The following is a 20,130-nucleotide window of genomic DNA, read 5'->3' as shown; positions in this document are numbered from 1 at the left end:
AGCTGAAGTTCGATCGCATGTTAGAGGATCACAAAAAAGGGTTGTACCCCAATTGCGAAGATGGCAACACAAAGCTCGGTACCGTACTGGAATTTCTGCAATGGAAGGCAGAGAATGTTGTGTCTGACAAAGAATTTGAGAAGCTACTGAAAATATTGAAGAAGAAGCTTCCAAAGGATAACGAATTGCCCGACAGTACGTACGCAGCAAATAAGGTCGTATGCCCTCTAGGATTGGAGGTGGAGAAGATACATGCATGCCCTAATGACTGCATCCTCTACCGCGGTGCGTACAAGGATTTGAACGCATGCCCGGTATGCGGTGCATTGCGGTATAAGATCAGACGAGATGACCCTGGTGATGTTGAGGGCGAGCCCCGCAGGAAGAGGGTTCTTGCGAAGGTGATGTGGTATGCTCCTATAATACCACGGTTGAAACGACTGTTCAGAAACAAAGAGCATGCCAAGTTTATGTGATGGCATAGTGAGGACCGTAAGAAAGACGGGAAGTTGAGAGCACCCGCTGACGGGTCGCAGTGGAGAAAAATCAAGAGAAAGTACTGGGCTCAGTTTGCAGGTGACCCAAGGAACATATGGTTTGGTTTAAGCACGGATGGCATTAATCCTTTCGGGGAGCAGAGCAGCAATCACAGCACCTGGCCCGTGACTCTATGTACGTATAACCTTCCTCTTTGGATGTGCATGAAGCGGAAGTTCATTATGATGCCAATTCTCATCCAAGGCCCTAAGAAACCCGGCAACGACATTGATGTGTACCTAATGCCATTAGTTGAAGAACTTTTACAGCTGTGGAATGGAAACGGTGTACGTGCGTGGGATGAGCACAAACAGCAGGAATTTAACCTGCATGCATTGTTGTTTGTAACCATCAATGATTGACCCGCTCTCAGTAACCTTTCAGGACAGACAAACAAGAGATACCATGCATGCACGCATTGTTTAGCTGACACGGAAAGTATATACCTTGACAGATGCAGGAAGAATGTGTACCTAGGCCATCTTCGATTTCTCCCGACCAACCATCAATGTCGAAAGAAAGGCAAGCATTTCAAAGGCGAGGCAGATCACTAGAAGAAGTCCGCCATGCATACCGGTGATCACGTACTTGATATGGTCTCTGATTTACACTTAATATTTAGAAAGGGTCCCGGCGGACTGATACGTCTCCAATGTATCTATAATTTTTGATTGTTCCATGCTATTATATTATCAACCTTGGATGTTTTATATGCATTTATATGCTATTTTATATAATTTTTGGGACTAACCTATTAACCCAGAGCCCAATGCCAGTTTCTGTTTTTCCCTTGTTTTAGTGTTTCGCAGAAAAGGAATATCAAACGGAGTCCAAACGGAATGAAACCTTCGGAAAAGTTATTTTTGGAAAGAAAGCAATACAGGAGACTTGGAGTGCACGTCAGGGGATCAACGAGGAGAGCACGAGGCAGGGGGCGCGCCCTCCACCCTCGTAGGCCCCTCGTGGCTCCCCTGATGTATGTCTTCCGCCTATATATATCCATATACCCCAAAACTATCAGGAGCACAATAGATCGGGAGTTCCGCCGCCAGAAGCCTCCGTAGCCACCGAAAGCCAATCTAGACCCGTTCCGGCACCCTGCCGGAGGGGGAATCCTTCTTCGGTGGCCATCTTCATCATCTCGGTGCTCTCCATGACGAAGAGGGAGTAGTTCTCCCTCGGGGCTGAGGGTATGTACCAGTAGCTATGTGTTTGATCTCTCTCTCTCTCTCTCATGTTCTTGAGGTGTTACGATCTTGATGTATCGCGAGCTTTGCTATTATATTTGGATCCTATGATGTTTCTCCCTGTCTACTCTCTTGTAATGGATTGAGTTTTCCCTTTGAAGTTATCTTATCGGTTTGAGTCTTTAAGGATTTGAGAACACTTGATGTATGTCTTGTGTGGGATAACCGTGGTGACAATGGGGTATTCTATTAATCCACTTGATGCATGCTTTGGTGATCAACTTGCGGCTTCCGCCCATGAACCTATGCATAGGGGTTGACACACGTTTTCGTCCTGACTCTCCGGTAGAATCTTTGGGGCACTCTTTGAGGTCCTATGTGTTGGTTGAATAGATGAATCTGAGATTGTGTGATGCATATCGTATAATCATACCCACGGATACTTGAGGTGACATTGGAGTATCTAGGTGACATTAGGGTTTTGGTTGATTTGTGTCTTAAGGTGTTATTCTAGTACGAACTCTAGGGCTGTTTGTGACACTTATAGGAATAGCCCAACGAATTGATTGGAAAGAATAACTTTGAGGTGGTTTCGTACCCTACCATAATCTCTTCGTTCGTTCTCCGCTATTAGTGACTTTGGAGTGACTCTTTGTTGCATGTTGAGGGATAGTTTATAGTTATATGATCCAATTATGTTATTATTGTTGAGAGGACTTGCACTAGTGAAAGTATGAACCCTAGTCCTTGTCTCCTAGCATTGCAATACCATTTGTGCTCACTTTTATCATTAGTTACCTTGCTGTTTTTATATTTTCATATTACAAAAACCTTTATCTACCATCCATATACCACTTGTATCACCATCTCTTCGCCGAACTAGTGCACCTATACAATTTACCATTGTATTGGGTGTGTTGGGGACACAAGAGACTCTTTGTTATTTGGTTGCAGGGTTGCTTGAGAGAGACCATCTTCATCCTATGCCTCCTACGGATTGATAAACCTTAGGTCATCCACTTGAGGGAAATTTGCTACTGTCCTACAAACCTCTGCACTTGAAGGCCCAACAACATCTACAAGAAGAAGGTTGTGTAGTAGACATCAAGCTCTTTTCTGGCGCCGTTGCCGGGGAGGTGAGTGCTTGAAGGTATATCTTTAGATCTTGCAATCGAATCTTTTTGTTTCTTGTTTTAGCACTAGTTTAGTTTATAAAAGAAAACTATAAAAATGGAATTGAGTTTGTCTCATACGCTTCATCTTTTTAATATCTTTCGTGAGTATGATGGAAAGGAAAATTGTGCCAAAGTGTTAGAAGAAGAATGCATTAAAATGTTTGGCACTAAATCTTTGAATGATGAGCATGATTGCAATGTTGTTAGTATGAACTTCTTGAATATCCATAGTACTAATGATGATTGCACTAGTTATGATGAAAATGTCTCTTATAAACATGTCAATTTTTATGGAGTGCATTGGGTTTGCAAGTACACACCAAATAGAGAAGATAGATATTGCAAGAGGCATAAGCATTTAGAAACTAAATGGTTGCAAGAAAGGCTAGAAGTTTGTGCTGAAAATTTAAATTTTCTTAGCTGTACTTGTGAACTTTGCAATGAACGTGATCATTTCAGTACCCAATGCAAATTGTTTCATGATCGTATCGTGTCCAAAAATTTGTGATGACTTGATTTCCCTTGCATGTCATAATGAACTTAGTTTGCTCTTGGGTTATGAAGAAATGAAACGTATAACTAAGGATATTCCAGAATTTACCCTTGATAGAGTTCTTCATTTTGATCTAGAGGAAATTTATGAGTATTGTGCGGTGAATTGTATTGAAAATTCTTATATTGCCAACTACATAAAGAAAAGAAAAGAAATAGAAGATGAAGAGAATACTAATGAAAGGGAAGAGACTTCCCAATACCCTCCTATTATTTTTTATGATGAATCAGGTAACGAGGAGGAGCCTCCTATTCAACCAATCTCATTAATAAGGAGCTCCAAAAAGAGGGTTGAACCCACACATGATGTGGTGAAGAAGAAGAATAAAAGAAAAAGGAAGAGAGGTAAAAAGATATCTCTCCCAAATAATGTTGCTCCTATTACTGTTGTGCCTCATGAAAATATAATTGTGGAAGATGATGCACTTGATGGTGATCTCGTTATGCCTATTGCTTATTGTGATGATTATGATTGGGAAGATAATGATACTTCTTATGATCTTGAAAATCTTTTTGGCACTTTCTTGGAAGAATATGATAATTGCTATACTATTGGTGCTATCCATACAATTAATGATGAAAGTGATTATGCTTATGATATGAAAAGGCCCAAGCTTGGGGATGCTATGTTTGATGAAGATGATTTTTTTGAGAATATATTTGCTGCAATTAATGTTTGTCCCAAGCTTGGGGAAGCTATGATTAATGAAGATGATATTTTTAGTCTCCCAAGTTTTGATATGCAAATTTATAATGATGATAGCATGCCTCCTACTTATGATGATTATTGTGATGATACTTATGCTATAAAAAGTAGTGATGATTATATCTATAAAATTTGTCATGATTATGATTACCCTTTTTCTAAACATTACTCTTTTAATGTGGAAACAATTTATAGTATTCGAGTCTCTTATGATACTCCCACTATTCCGATTGAGAAGAAATTTGCTTATGCGAAGAGTAATAAAAATTATATGCTTGTAGATCATGAAAAGAATGCTTAATGTCATGGCTATATTGTTGAATTCATTCATGATTCTACTGAAAATTATTATGAGGGAGGAATATATGATTGTAGGAATTGCAATAATATCAAGTTTCCTCTCTATGTGCTTAAAATTTTGAAGTTATGCTTGTTTTACCTTCCTATGCAAGTTGATTCTTGTTCTCATAAGTTGTTTGCTCACAAAATCCCTATGCATAGGAAGTGGGTTAGACTTAAATGTGCTAGTCATATTCTTCATTATTCTCTCTTTCTGTTTCAATTCTTATCTTTTATGTGAGCATCATTGAAATCATCATGCCTAGCTAGGGGCGTTAAACGATAGCGCTTGTTGGGAGGCAACCCAATTTTATTTTTGTCCCTTGCTTTTTGCTCCTGTTTAGTAATAAATAATTTATCTATCCTCTTTAATGATTGAGTTTTTATGTTTTAATTAGTGTTTGTGCCAAGTAGAACCGTTGGGAAGACTTGGGGAAAGTCTTGTTGATCATGCTATAAAAAATAGAAACTTTAGCGCTCACGAGAATTGCTGCCATTTTTTATTGGAGAGTGATATTTAGTTAATTCTTTTTGAAGATGATTAATATATAAATTCCTCACGTCCAGAAATTTATTTGAGAATTTTATGAGTTCCATAAGTACACGTTTGACCCAGATTACTATAGACTGTTCTGTTTTTGACAGATTCTGTTTTTCGTGTGTTGTTTGCTTATTTTGATGAATCTATGGCTAGTGAAATAGTTTATAAACCATATAGAAGTTGGAATACAGTAGGTTTAACACCAATATAAATAAATAATGAGTTCATTATAGTACTATGAAGTGGTGTTTTGTTTTCTTTCGCTAACGGAGCTCACGAGTTTTCTGTTAAGTTTTGTGTTGTGAAGTTTTCAAGTTTTGGGTAAAGATTCGATGGACTATGGAATAAGGAGTGGCAAGAGCCTAAGCTTGGGGATTCCCAAGGCACCCCAAGGTAATATTGAAGGACAACCAAGAGCCTAAGCTTGGGGATGCCCCGGATGGCATCCCCTCTTTCGTCTTCGTTCATCGGTAACTTTACTTGGAGCTATATTTTTATTTACCACATGATATGTGTTTTGCTTGGAGCATCATTTTATTTTATTTTGTTTTGCTTGATGTTTGAATAAAATACCAAGATCTAAAATTCTTAAATGTTAGAGAGTCTTCACATAGTTGCATAATTATTTGACTACTCGTTGATCTTCACTTATATCTTTCGGAGTAGTTTGTCATTTGCTCTAGTGCTTCACTTATATCTTTTTAGAGCACGGTGGTGGTTTTATTTTATAGAAATAGATGAACTCTCATGAGTCACTTATATTATTTTGAGAGTCCTAAACAGCATGGTAATTTGCTTTGGTTATGAATTTAGTCCTAATATGATGGGCATCCAAGAGGGATATAATAAAAACTTTCATATAAAGTGCATTGAATACTATGAGAAGTTTGATACTTGATGATTGTTTTGAGATATGAAGATGGTGATATTAAAGTCATGCTAGTTGAGTAGTTGTGAATTTGAGAAATACTTGTGTTGAAGTTTGTGATTCTCGTAGCATGCACGTATGATGAACCGTTATGTGACGAAGTCGGAGCATGATTTGTTTGTTGATTGTCCTCCTTATGAGTGGCGGTCGGGGACGAGCGATGGTCTTTTCCTACCAATCTATCCCCCTAGGAGCATGCGCGTAGTACTTTGCTTCGATAACTTGTAGATTTTTGCAATAAGTAGATGAGTTCTTTATGACTAATGTTGAGTCCATGGATTATACGCACTCTCACCATTCCATCATTGCTAGCCTCTCTAGTACCGCACAACTTTCGCCGGTACCATACACCCACCATATACCTTCCTCAAAACAGCCACCATACCTACCTATTATGGCATTTCCATAGCCATTCCGAGATATATTTCCATGCAACTTTCCACCGTTCCGTTTATTATGACGCGCTTTATCATTGTCATATTGCTTTGCATGATCATGTAGTTGACATCGTATTTATGGCAAAGCCACCATTCATAATTCTTTCATACATGTCACTCATGAGTCATTACACATCCTGGTACACCATCGGAGGCATTCATATAGAGTCATATGTTGTTCTAAGTATCGAGTTGTAATTCTTGAGTTGTAAGTAAATAAAAGTGTGATGATCATCATTATTAGATCATTGTCCCAGTGAGGAAAGGATGATGGAGACTATGATTCCCACACAAGTCGGGATGAGACTCCGGACGGAAAAAAAAGAGGCCAAAGAAGCCCCCCAAAAAAGAAGAGGCCATAAAAAAAGAGAAGGCCCAAATAAAAAAATAAAAAAATGAGAGAAAAAGAGAGAAGGGACAATGCTACTATCCTTTTACCACACTTGTGCTTCAAAGTAGCACCATGATCTTCATGATAGAGAGTCTCCTATGTTGTCACTTTCATATACTAATGGGAATCTTTGATTATTGAACTTGGCTTGTATATTTCAATGATGGGCTTCCTCAAAATGCCCTAGGTCTTCGTGAGCAAGCGAGTTGGATGCACACCCACTAGTTTCTTTTGTTGAGCTTTTATACATTTGTAGCTCTAGTGCATCCGTTGCATGGGAATCCCTACTCACTCACATTGATATCTATTGATGGGCATCTCCATAGCCCGTTGATACGCCTAGTTGATGTGAGCCTATCTTCTCTTTTTTGTCTTCTCCACAACCACCATTCTATTCCACCTATAGTGCTATGTCCATGGCTCACGCTCATATATTGCGTGAAGATTGAAAAAGTTTGAGAACATCAAAAGTATGAAACAATTGCTTGGCTTGTCATCGGGGTTGTGCATGATTTAAATATGTTGTGTGGTGAAGATGGAGCATAGCCAGACTATATGATTTCGTAGGGATAGCTTTCTTTGGCCATGTTATTTTGAGAAGACATGATTGCTTTGTTAGTATGCTTGAAGTATTGTTATTTTTATGTCAATATTAAACTTTTTTCTTGAATCTTATGGATCTGAATATTCTTGACACAATAAAGAAAACTACATAGAGAAATATGTTAGGTAGCATTCCACATCAAAAATTCTGTTTTTATCATTTACCTACTCGAAGACGGGCAGGAATAAAGCTTGGGGATGCTAATACGTCTCCAACGTATCTATAATTTTTGATTGTTCCATGCTATTATATTATCAACCTTGGATGTTTTATATACATTTATATGCTATTTTATATGATTTTTGGGACTAACCTATTAACCCATAGCCCAGTGCCAGTTTCTGTTTTTCCCTTGTTTCAGTGTTTCGCAGAAAAGGAATATCAAACGGAGTCCAAACGGAATGAAACCTTCGGAAAAGTTATTTTTGGAAAGAAAGCAATACAGGAGACTTGGAGTGCACGTCAGGGGATCAACGAGGAGAGCATGAGGCAGGGGGCGCGCCCTCCACCCTCGTAGGCCCCTCGTGGCTCCCTTGATGTATGTCTTCCGCCTATATATATCCATATACCCAAAAACTATCAGGAGCACAATAGATTGGGAGTTCCGCCGCCAGAAGCCTCCGTAGCCACCGAAAGCCAATCTAGACCCATTCCGGCACCCTGCCGGAGGGGGAATCCTTCTTCGGTGGCCATCTTCATCATCCCGGTGTTCTCCATGATGAGGAGGGAGTAGTTCTCCCTCGGGGCTGAGGGTATGTACCAGTAGGTATGTGTTTGATCTCTCTCTCTCTCTTGTGTTCTTGAGGTGTTACGATCTTGATGTATCGCGAGCTTTGCTATTATATTTGGATCCTATGATGTTTCTCCCCCTCTACTCTCTTGTAATGGATTGAGTTTTCCCTTTGAAGTTATCTTATCGGATTGAGTCTTTAAGGATTTGAGAACACTTTATGTATGTCTTGCGTGGGATACCCGTGGTGACAATGGGGTATTCTATTGATCCACTTGATGTATGTTTTGGTGATCAACTTGCGGCTTCCGCCCATGAACCTATGCATAGGGCTTGGCATATGTTTTCGTATTGACTCTCCGGTAGAATCTTTGGGGCACTCTTTGAGTTCCTATGTGTTGGTTGAATAGATGAATCTGAGATTGTGTGATGCATATCATATAATCATACCCACGGATACTTGAGGTGACATTGGAGTATCTAGGTGACATTAGGGTTTTGGTTGATTTGTGTCTTAAGGTGTTATTCTTGTATGAACTCTAGGGCTGTTTGTGACACTTATAGGAATAGCCCAACGAATTGATTGGAAAGAATAACTTTGAGGTGGTTTCGTACCCTACCATAATCTCTTCATTCGTTCTCCGCTATTAGTGACTTTGGAGTGACTCTTTGTTGCATGTTGAGGGATAGTTTATAGTTATATGATCCAATTATGTTATTATTGTTGAGAGGACTTGCACTAGTGAAAGTATGAACCCTAGGCCTTGTTTCCTAGCATTGCAATACCGTTTGTGCTCACTTTTATCATTAGTTACCTTGCTGTTTTTATATTTTCATATTACAAAAACCTTTATCTACCATCCATATACCACTTGTATCACCATCTCTTCGCCGAACTAGTGCACCTATACAATTTACCATTGTATTGGGTGTGTTGGGGACACAAGAGACTCTTTGTTATTTGGTTGCAGGGTTGCTTGAGAGAGACCATCTTCATCCTACGCCTCCTACGGATTGATAAACCTTAGGTCATCCACTTGAGGGAAATTTGCTACTGTCCTACAAACCTCTGCACTTGGAGGCCCAACAATGTCTACAAGAAGAAGGTTGTGTAGTAGACATCACGGACTAGCTGTTCCGAATGACGTTGAGGGACGCGCACCCATGTGGAAGAAGAAATCTATATTTTGGGACCTACCCTACTGGAAAGAGCTAGAGGTACGCTCTTCAATCGACGTGATGCACGTGACGAAGAACCTTTGCGTGAACCTGTTAGGATTCTTGGGCGTGTATGGGAAGATTAAAGATACACCTGAGGCACGGGAGGACCTGCAACGTTTGCACGAAAAAGACGGCATGCCTCCAAAGCAGTATGAAGGTCCTGCCAGCTACGCTCTTACCAAAGAAGAGAAGGAAATCTTTTTTGAATGCCTGCTCAGTATGAAAGTCCTGACTGGCTTCTCGTCGAATATAAAGGGAATAATAAATATTCCAAAGAAAAAGTTCCAGAACCTAAAGTCTCATGACTGCCACGTGATTATGACGCAACCGCTTCTGGTTGCATTGAGGGGGCTTCTACCGGAAAATGTTCGATTAGCCATTGTGAAGCTATGTGCATTCCTCAATGCAATCTCTCAGAAGGTGGTCGATCCAGAAATCATACCAAGGCTAAGGAGTGATGTGGCGCAATGTCTTGTCCGTTTCGAGTTGGTGTTCCCACCATCCTTCTTCAATATCATGACGCACGTCCTAGTTCATCTAGTCGACGAGATTGTTATTCTGGGCCCCGTATTTCTACACAATATGTTCCCCTTTGAGAGGTTCATGGGAGTCCTAAAAAATATGTTTGTAACCGTGCTAGGCCAGAAGGAAGCATCTCCATGGGCCATTAAAAAGAGGATGTCATTGGGTTTTGTATTGACTTCATTCCTGGCCTTAAGAAGATAGGTCTCCCTAAATCGCGGTATGATGGGAGACTGACTGGAAAAGGCACGCTAGGAGCGGACTCAATAATATGCAAGGACGGGCATTCTTGGTCTCAAGCACACTACACAGTTCTACAGAACTCTACTCTGGTGACCCCGTATGTCGATGAACACAAGAACAGTCTGCGCTCCGAACACCCGGAGCAGTGTGACGACTGGATTACATGTGAACACATCATGACTTTCAGCAGTTGGTTGGAAACACGTCTCAGAGGTGACAACACTGTTTGTGATGAGTTGTACTCGCTGTCCAGGGGACCATCTTCGACTGTATTGACTTACAAAGGATATGAGATAAATGGGAATACATTTTACATGATTGCCCAAGATCAAAAGAGCACCAACCCAAACAGCGGTGCCTGCTTTGATGCAGCAACCGAGAGGGGAAAGGACACATATTATGGTTACATAGTGGGCATATGGGAACTTGACTATGGAGATGATTTTAAGGTCCATTTGTTTAAGTGCAAATGGGTCAATCTGTTAGGAGGCGGGGTACAGGTAGACCCACAGTACGGAATGACAACAGTGGATCTGAACAATCTTGGGTACACTGACGAACCGTTCGTCCTAGCCAATGATGTGGCACAGGTTATCTATGTGAAGGACATGTCTACCAAACTGAGAAAAAGAAAAGATAAGGAAGCGAATACATCATACGATGAGCCAAAGCGCCACATAGTTCTTTCAGGAAAAAGGGACATCATGGGAGTGGAGGGCAAGACAGACATGTCCGAAGATTATGAAAAGTTTCATGAAATTCCTCCCTTCAAAGTCAAGGCTGACCCAAGCATCCTGATAAACGATGAAGATTATCCATGGTTACGGCGCAATAAGCAAAGCACACAAGCGAATAAAAAGTGAAGACTTTCTGTCCACAACTATTATGATGATACCAAGCCAACTTTCAACCTTTTCCTAGTTCATTTGAAATGCATGTTGTAACAGACGAGTTTCTGCCGTTTTGTACACGAAGTGCATCCAGTTTTTGCCGTAACCCTCTCAACTTTTTAGCACATGCTATGTGGGTGAAATTATGATACCATGCCAACTTTCAACCTTTTCAAAGTTCATTTGTAGTGCTTTTTATTTTCAGGGTCATATAGCTCAAAAAACAGTAAATGCATGAAAAATAACAAATGAAGTCGGAAAGGGTTGAAAATTGATGATGTGGCTTTTAATGGTGCATTTTGAACACACAAAAAGTCTAGAGTTCAAATAAGTTCAAAAAAATGAAATCCCTTTGTAACAAACGAGTTTTCGTATGAAACCCTGATACTTAGAAAGAGATTGTCCGTTTTGTACACGAAGTGCATCCAGTTTTTGCCGTAACCCTCTCAACTTTTTATCACATGCTATATGGGTGAAATGATGATACCATGCCAACTTTGAACCTTTTCAGAGTTCATTTGTTGTGCTTTTCATTTTCAGGGTCATATAGCTCAAAAAATCAGTAAATGCATGAAAAATAACAAATGAAGTCAGAAAGGGTTGAAAATTTATGATGTGGCTTTGAATGGTGCATTTTGAACACACAAAAAGTCTGAAGTTCAAATAAGTTCAAAAAAATAAAATCTCTTTGTAACAGACGAGTTTCCGTATGAAACCCTGATACTTCGAAAGAGATTGTCCGCTTTGTACACGATGTGCATCCAGCTTTTGCCGTAACCCTCTCAACTTTTAGCACATGCTATATGGGTGAAATGATGATACCATGCCAACTTTGAACCTTTTCAAAGTTCATTTGTAGTGCTTTTCATTTTCAGGGTCATATTGCTCAAAAAATCAATAAATGCATGAAAAATAACAAATTAAGTCAGAAAGGGTTAAAAATTGATGATGTGGATTTGAATGGTGCATTTTGAACACACAAAAAGTTTGGAGTTCAAATAAGTTCAAAAAAATGAAATCCCTTTGTAACAGACGAGTTTCCGTATGAAACCGTGATACTTCAAAAGAGATTGTCTGTTTTGTACACGAAGTGCATCCAGTTTTTGTCGTAACCCTCTCAACTTTTTAGCACATGCTACATGGGTGAAATGATGATACCATGCCAACTTTCAACCTTTTCAGAGTTCATTTATAGTGCTTTTCATTTTCAGGGTCATGTAGCTCAAAAAAATCAATAAATGCATGAAAAATAACAAATGAAGTCAGAAAGGGTTGAAAATTGATGATGTGGCTTTGAATGGTGCATTTCCAATTTTTGGGTCATTTAGCTCAAATAATGAACTAATATAAAAAAGAATGATCTAGAAAACATTTATGAAACTCTAATAGAAAAATAATAAGCAAAAAGAATTTTCATAAAACTTTTATAAACCTCTAGTATTATTGAAACTAAAATTATATAAAATTTATGCAACTAAAATTATCAAAGTATTTTCTGTTCAAAACATTATAAGCAAAAAGAATTTTCATAAAATAAATAAAATAACAAAACATAAAATAAAATAAATAAGTAGAAACAAAATAAAATAAATAAGTAGAAACAAAATAAACTCTAACAAATAAGTAGAAACAAAATAAAACAAAAAAAACTTTAATAAAATAAATGAAAATAGAAACAAAAAGAATCATGGAAAAAAGGAAAAATAAAACAAAATAAACTTTAACTAATGGCACTAACAGACAGTTTATAATTTTATTACCTGAAAGCAAAAAGAATCACGGAAAAACAATAAGTATTTTGCTCTAAGTAGAAACTAAATAAAATAAATAAAGCAAAAAAAAGAAAACAAAAACAAAAACAGGGGGAAAATGCCACCTAATGAGCATCCACGGCCTGAATACGACTAGAAACCCAACTATGGGCCAGGATTCAGGCCCGCAGAAGGCCCAGTAGGCCCACAGACAACATAGTGTCATATTAGGCCCATAAGCCTGCATTTGAGAGGAGCTCGAGAGGGCAGCCGGAGTGGGGCTTATAAACAACTCCGAGCCCCTCTCAACTAGAGAGGTGGGACTAAAGTTTTGGCCGCGGGCAACGCCAGGCCTTTGGTCCCGGTTCGTGGCACCAACCGGGACTAAAGGTGGGCATTGGTCCCGGTTCATGGTACCGACCGGCACCAATGTCCACCTTTGGTCCCGGTTGGTGGTGTCCCGGTTGGTGCCACCAACCGGGACCAAAGGCCTCTGTTTCCCGCCCTTTGGGCTGCTGAAAACACGACCTTTGGTCCCGGTTGGTGGCACAAACCAGGACCAAAGGTGTCATTTGTCCCGGTTGCTGACACGAACCGGGACCAGAGCTCTGGCTATATATACAGCACTTGTCAAAATTTTCATTCAGTTCCTCCCCGACGACGCCGACGATATAGACGACGCCAGGCTGCCCCGACGCCGTCCGCCGCCCCTGCCGTCGCCCATGCCTCTTCCTCGCCGTCGCCGTCGCCATCGCCATCCTCGACCCCGACCCCGCGCACGCCCCGGCCCCGGCCCGCCCCTGCCGTCACCCGTGCCTCGTCCTCGCCGTCGCCGTCGCCGTCCCCGACCCCGCGCTCCTGAGCCCCGGACCGCCCCTGCCCCGCCCACGAGCGCGCCGGCCGACCGCGCCCCTGCCCCGGCCAGCCCCCACCGTCGCCGTCGTCGTGCCCCTCGCCGCCCTCGTCGTGCCCTATGTATGTATGGATGTGTGGATGTGGCTATGTATGTATGGATATAATGTTCATATTTGTATTAATTTTTTTATTTAGGTTGTTAATTAGTAGGTATTAATTCATATATGTATGGATGCATGTGCCTATGTATGGATGTATGAATATAAGAAGAGGAAGGAGGAGAAGGAGGAGGAGAAGAAAGAGAAGAAGAGGAGAAGAAGAGGAGGAGAAATAAATAAGAAGAGAAAAAAATGAGGAGAAGAAGAAAGGAATAGAGAGGAGAGAAGAAAAAAATTCTTTTTTTCTTCTCTCCTCTCTATTCCTTTCTTCTTCTCCTCATTTTTTCTTATTTTTTTCTTCGATCTTCTCCTCTGCTCCTTTCTTCTTCTCCTTTTTTTTCTTCTTCTTCCTCTTCTTATTTTTTATCAGGTATGTCGTTGTCGATATACCCCCTCCCCGATAACTTCGACATGAGGGGGGGTCGATAAATAATAGAACTAGTTAAACTAGTTTATTTTTAGTAAGTACTACTTTATTTTATTTATAATAAGTGCGTAGTAGTTGAACTAGTTGATTTAATAAAACTACTTTATTTACTGTAGAAGTAGTTTTTTTTAGTAAGTACTACTTTATTTTATTTATAGTAAGTGTTTAGTAGTTGAACTAGTTGATTTAATAAAACTACTTTATTTTACTATATATATATAAGTAGTTTATTTTTAGTAAGTACTACTTTATTTTATTTATAGTAAGTGCTTAATTAGTAGTTGAACTAGTTGATTTAATAAAACTACTTTATTTTACTATAGAAGTAGTTTATTTTTAGCAAGAAAATTAATAGAACTAGTTTATTTTTTTAGTTCAAGCAATTATTCCCGCATCGACGTCGATGATGCCTATCCTGCATCCTCGTCGTCGACTCGGCGGAGGAGGCCGGCTTGATCAGAGGGGCCATGTCCGGGACTGGGCTCCGTCGGGCTGGTATTGGGAGGTGCTACCTTCCGGGGGCGTAGGTTGGTGAGGAGCCAGCCCGTCATTGACCCGATCCTTGTTTGGTGGCGGTCGCATGGACCAGTGACGGTGCCTAGGCTTTCGGACACCACGAGGCGGTACGTCACCGTGTCAGCGAGGAGGACGAGCACGTCCATCGCTACATGGTTGCGTTGAAAGGCAGGTTCGACAATACCTGGCAGGTTCTTCAGGGATCTCACTGGAGCGATCCTGTGATGGTTCCTTCTCTTTGGGTGTCCACTGCCTGTGCCGATACCCGTCAGGCGCTACGGTTCTAGTTGTACTAGCGATGTTATATGTATAATAGTATTCGAGGTGTATTAGTGATAATATTCGACGATGTGCGGGCGCAAGAGATGATGTAGTTTTGCTTATAATTGAATGCATCCTAATTTGAATACTACTTTGTTTTGCAATTTGATTTTGCTTATTGAATGCTTAAATTGGAAAACTACTCCTACTTTGAATGCTAAAATTGGAGAGCACTATGCAAGGCGTATGCATATAATTAGTTGATAGCTTATAGGGTTTTTGTTTCCGCAGAAATCTAGGAGCCCCCCTCGATCATCCCCACCGTCGTCCCCGTCACCGACCCCCTCCGACCTCGAGGTGAGACCAGCCAAATCCTTTTTTAGAAAGATAATTAAACGATATTTCGGGTTGACTTTAAGTCTGTCGAGTCTCCACCATATATGAGAGGACGAAGAAGCCCGACTGTTGTCGTGGGGGTCGTTTCTCCTTCTTCTCCGGGTGCTAGACCTTTGTTATGCACTAGGGGAAGAAGGAGTAACGACCATCACCGACGGTCGCAAATGTCAGAGAGGAATCAGTGAGGGAGAGTTCCACCATATATATATATATGAGAGGACGAAGAATCCTGACAGTTGTCGTGGGGGTCGCTTCTCCTTCGTTCCCGTGTGCTAGACATTTTGGTGTAATGCACTCGGGGACAAAGTGAGGAGCGACCATCACCGAGAGTCGAATATATACACCACGTGAGCTGAGAGTTTTCAAGAAAAGACTCGACAGACCAATAGTCAACCCGTGATGAATAATAATGATCTAATTTAGTTTTTGTAGTACATATATTTAATTGTACAAGTTTAATCTTTGAATTATGAACGTAGGAAATGTCGTCATCAGACGACGAAAGTCTCCCGGTGGAATGCAGCTGGTGCCACGACGATCGAGGTCTGTGCGACATGCCTCACCTGGACGATGACCGGCGCTTCAGCATTAAGCTCGAGGAGACCTTCGATGTTGAAACGGTATGCAACAACGACAAGTGTTTTTTCGTAATTAAGCATGACTACAACTATTTCAACATGTAATTTTCATCTTTTACAATTCGAGTAGCTTATCCCATGACATGCAAGGCACTATGTCTTGGAGAGGATGGGTTTTGAAGACCATGAAAGTTTCGAAACAAAGAAAATTCACCTAAGGACTCATCATGATGTGGATTTTGAAGTAAAGTTGTACAATTCTGAGAGCGTAACCCATTTTGGTTGCAAAAAATGGGAAGCACTTTGCAAGATGTATGGTTTTGATGAGGGTATGCTTGTCACCATGGATCTTGGTGATCCTGAAATCGAGCAAGACAATATGGACATTTGGGTCCTTGTTGATACGCCTCCAATTCTACCGCTATGTGAGTTTAGTTTCTCAAACATAGTTATTAGCTAATTTATATTGTTTATTTCAAAATAGTTGACAGCTTATTTCCATTGTCAGCTTATTTTCATTCTTCAAAGAATGTGCTGGAGATGGTAGACAAAACCCACTACACCGATGGCTCCGAATTAACTTACAAGGAGAAAAATCATCTGGTCGGATTTTATACTGACATTGAGAATTACAATATCTACAATCAAACTCCTCAACATTATGGTCAATACGTGCCACTAGTGCATGTGTTGAACTACGGTAACTACCATGGAGATACCCTGGTAAGATATTTTACTATTACGACATCCGTGCATCTTTTGCATACTTCTAAAACTAGTACATCATTGCTAATATGAAGTTATTACTATGTTTTTCAACAGATAACCCCAGAGAATTGCGTGTCTCGTTTGATGTATCAGAAAGGTAGCCTTAATGTTTTGAACATACAGCCAGGTCATCCTACGAATCTTAACTGTCCATACCAGATTTCTAAAAGGAATGGAGACATGCAAATCAAAGAATGGAAAAAATGTATGGACAGTCGTAAGGAGTTTCTTGGAAGCAAAAGGAAGCAAAGCGCAAGAATTGGAGACAGGATGATCTCCATTCTCCATAATGGAGAGTCAGGGTCTATATTGTTTTATGCTATTTTACCTTAAAGAGGGTATTTAGGTCCTACCTAATACTGATGATCATGTGCTAAGAACAATTAAGTAGAGTTGGTTCGATGACTATGAGGATGATGATCGTATGATTTGTTATTAATAACGAGTAGAAGTTGTATGATGATGATTAGTAGACTTGTTATTATATATGATGATGCATGATGCGAGCACGAAGAGTTATTATATATCAGCAGGTGAAATGAACATGGATTGGATTGAAGTGACGGCAACATGCATGTGGTGCATGTCGAAAGTAGTATAATCCAAACTTGATCAAGTTAGATTAGTATTACTTTCGACATGCACCACATGTTGCCTCACTTCAATCTAAGTCATGTTTATGCATAGCAGTAGCAGCAACACGGAGATAAGAAAGGACACATCTCTTTATTAGCTACCTATACGAACCTAAATTAACCCCCAAAACCCCTAAACCACCTCCTTTAAAAAAACAGCCCCTGAAGTGCTGACGCGTGGAAGCTTATTGGTCCCGGTTGGTGCTACCAACTGGGACCAAAGGCCCTCGTGCCTGGACTCGCCGGAGCGGACATGTGGAGGCCCATCTGTCCCGGTTGGTATAAGAACCGGGACTAAAGGCTTAGGGCATTAGTAACGACCCTTTAGTTCTGGTTCCCCAACCGGGACAGATGGGCCTTATGAACCGGGACAAATGACCTTTTTTCTACTAGTGCTTGGAGGGGAGTTGTAAACCCCTAGGAGCCGCTAGGGATAGTGTAGATGGGCTTTAGACCCATATAAATAATAATAATTCAAAAATCTCAAAGGCTCATGTGTGGTGTCATGACATGGTGATGACAAGCTTAGTACTACTACCTAATGAGTTGAGGAGAGTTGACACCTCTTTTAAGGGGATTCTCTTCCACATGTTATTGAAGTTTGAGAAGAGGGATGATACACATGCGCGCCTCCGTCACTTGCGTCGTGTTTTGTGAATTGGATTATTGCCGACTGAGCGTGGGCCCAGCCCCATGTCTCCCTACCCTACCGCCTATTGGAGGCGTCGGCAACCTTAGCCGTACGGAACCCCTCCCTATCTGATCCTACACCAGGAGATGGAGCGATTAAGTTTTTGGAGAACGTCTCAAGCGCGAATACTCATTCTTGTTCCTCGACTTCGACTACGTCCTCAACCGCTTTGACATCGCCATGGGTGAAAACTTCAAAGCTCGGAAGAAGGCTGCTGAGGATGCTGTTGACGCGGCTCTGACTTGGCCGACTAGAAGGTATGATATGTTCACCTCTCTCCTGTTTGTTTTTGTGTTAGCCATACTACTTATTTACTTAGATATATGTGTAGTACGCGATCACATGTTTACATATCAGTATGAAATATTGCTAATGTTATCGTCATGATTTATTTTTGAATTAACCAAAAAAATACTAATTTATACAACAGAAGCAACACGGGGCTACAACGCAGGTGAAGCCGAGATCGTGATTCGCCTATGATGTTACTACCTCTGTACCAAGATATAAGACGTTTTGTTTAATTTAAACTGCAAAAACGTCTTATATAATACGAAATAGATGTTATACGCTCGGTGGATGAGCGCCGCGGAGCTGGAACGCAAAGGAGAAGGAGCTGAGGACAGAGGTCCTGATGCAGTATGATCAATGGCATAGCTAGTGTAAATCAATTTAAACACTGTAACTCCCTCCAAAAAAAAGTTAACAATCGCGACAGTCGACCATTTCTGACCCACATGTATACATTATGATGGATCCTAAAACGTGATGAGTGGTGAGAGTTAAACTGACGCCTTTCCTGGGCATGAGTCGAACTGCCCATCTGCCCATCACGACATCAAATCCTCCTCAGATAATCATCATGAGTGTGTCTCTGAATGTAACTGGTGGTTGGAAAGCAGAAAGGTTATTAAGTGCAAAAGGCGGCCAAAGTTTGCACATCCTGCTACATCTCGCGAGGTCGACCAAGATGATCATCTCGACTATCATATTCATCATTAATCTCAAAAAAAGACCATGAGCGTGATGGCCTTTTCCCAACATCATCATATCTGCAAAGCTATATTTGGTCACGGTATGTGAGCGCAACACATTGATCTCCAAAGTTTCTGCATGAATGCACTGTTGCTGCGCATCCAGGTTACACGTCCACTAGGACCAGAACAGTGATATAATTTGCTCAAAGCCCGCATCAAAGGTTTTACTCAGAGGTGACTGAGAGTAGGCCGCAGCCGCCATATGAACATCAAGGCATTACGTGTGTCCGTGACAAGAAAAATATCACTGTAGCAACATTTTCTGGTCTTTATACCCTCTCACAGCGTGTAAAGTACATTAATTTCCAACAACATTTCCTCCAGCCCGTTCTCACTCTAAAACTCGAGTTGCGCATCCATCGGGACCACACTAGAGAAAGAAAATTTTGAGCTGGGTGGAATAATTTAGCAGGCAATTACAATTAGCACAATAAGAAAGAAGGCCGGATGAACACCAGGCAGGCTAAAGGATCTTTAAGAATATCATCCACAGTGGACTATTTTTCTGCTTCTGTCAAGATTGGATGTGTGTCAACAGAACAGGCAGTCAGTGCTCAAGGCTGCTTATATTGCTGCAGATATTTGTCTGAACCTAATTCCTCAAGCAATCTTGCTTTGACCAACACACTGTCTTCCAAATCTTGCTGGTATTCATTTACCCTGCTAGAAATAAACACAAATCAGAACGATACAGTGCAACTACCATAAAAGTTACTAGGCACACATAACTACACCTAGTGATCACGGAACAAGGTTTTGTCAGGGAATGTGTAGCACCCTTCATGTTAACTAACGCAGTTATACGTAATCTCATTGCAGTGAAAGAACCATAAATAAACAATGACTTTAAACACAACAAAATAGTTCACTAGAAAAAGTTCAATAGCAAATAACCAAGTCAGCAGCAAAAGCAGGTAGGATGAAACAGTCTAACACAAAGGACCAGTCCAATATTTGACAAAAACTGCAAATAAATTGAATAATGGTTATCCATGGAGATGGCAAAACATTGCTATCCATGAAAAACCCTCTGCTCATTAGGCTCAAGTCAAAC

At 40.7% G+C, this 20,130-nt stretch overlaps 1 protein-coding gene across 2 annotated transcripts in view; it reads right to left on the bottom strand.

The window, feature by feature from the left end:
• Positions 1–19,279: 19,279 nt before the first annotated feature.
• Positions 19,280–20,130, bottom strand: part of LOC119267456 (phosphoribosylaminoimidazole carboxylase, chloroplastic-like) — a 6,833-nt gene continuing 5,982 nt past the window's right edge. Inside the window, exon 16 of one of the 2 annotated variants that reach the window (XM_037548840.1) lies at positions 19,280–19,739. In XM_037548840.1, the coding sequence (XP_037404737.1) occupies positions 19,631–19,739 (109 nt within the window). In that variant the 3' untranslated portion in view covers positions 19,280–19,630. The remainder of the gene's footprint in view (positions 19,740–20,130) is intronic. The other variant, XM_037548841.1, reaches the window with a different exon arrangement.

Source organism: Triticum dicoccoides, chromosome 3A, assembly GCF_002162155.2.
Source record: "Triticum dicoccoides isolate Atlit2015 ecotype Zavitan chromosome 3A, WEW_v2.0, whole genome shotgun sequence".
In the NCBI taxonomy this organism is placed as follows: domain Eukaryota; kingdom Viridiplantae; phylum Streptophyta; class Magnoliopsida; order Poales; family Poaceae; genus Triticum; species Triticum dicoccoides.
Note: the sequence above shows the minus strand (reverse complement) of the source record. Positions and strands in the feature narration are given on the sequence as shown.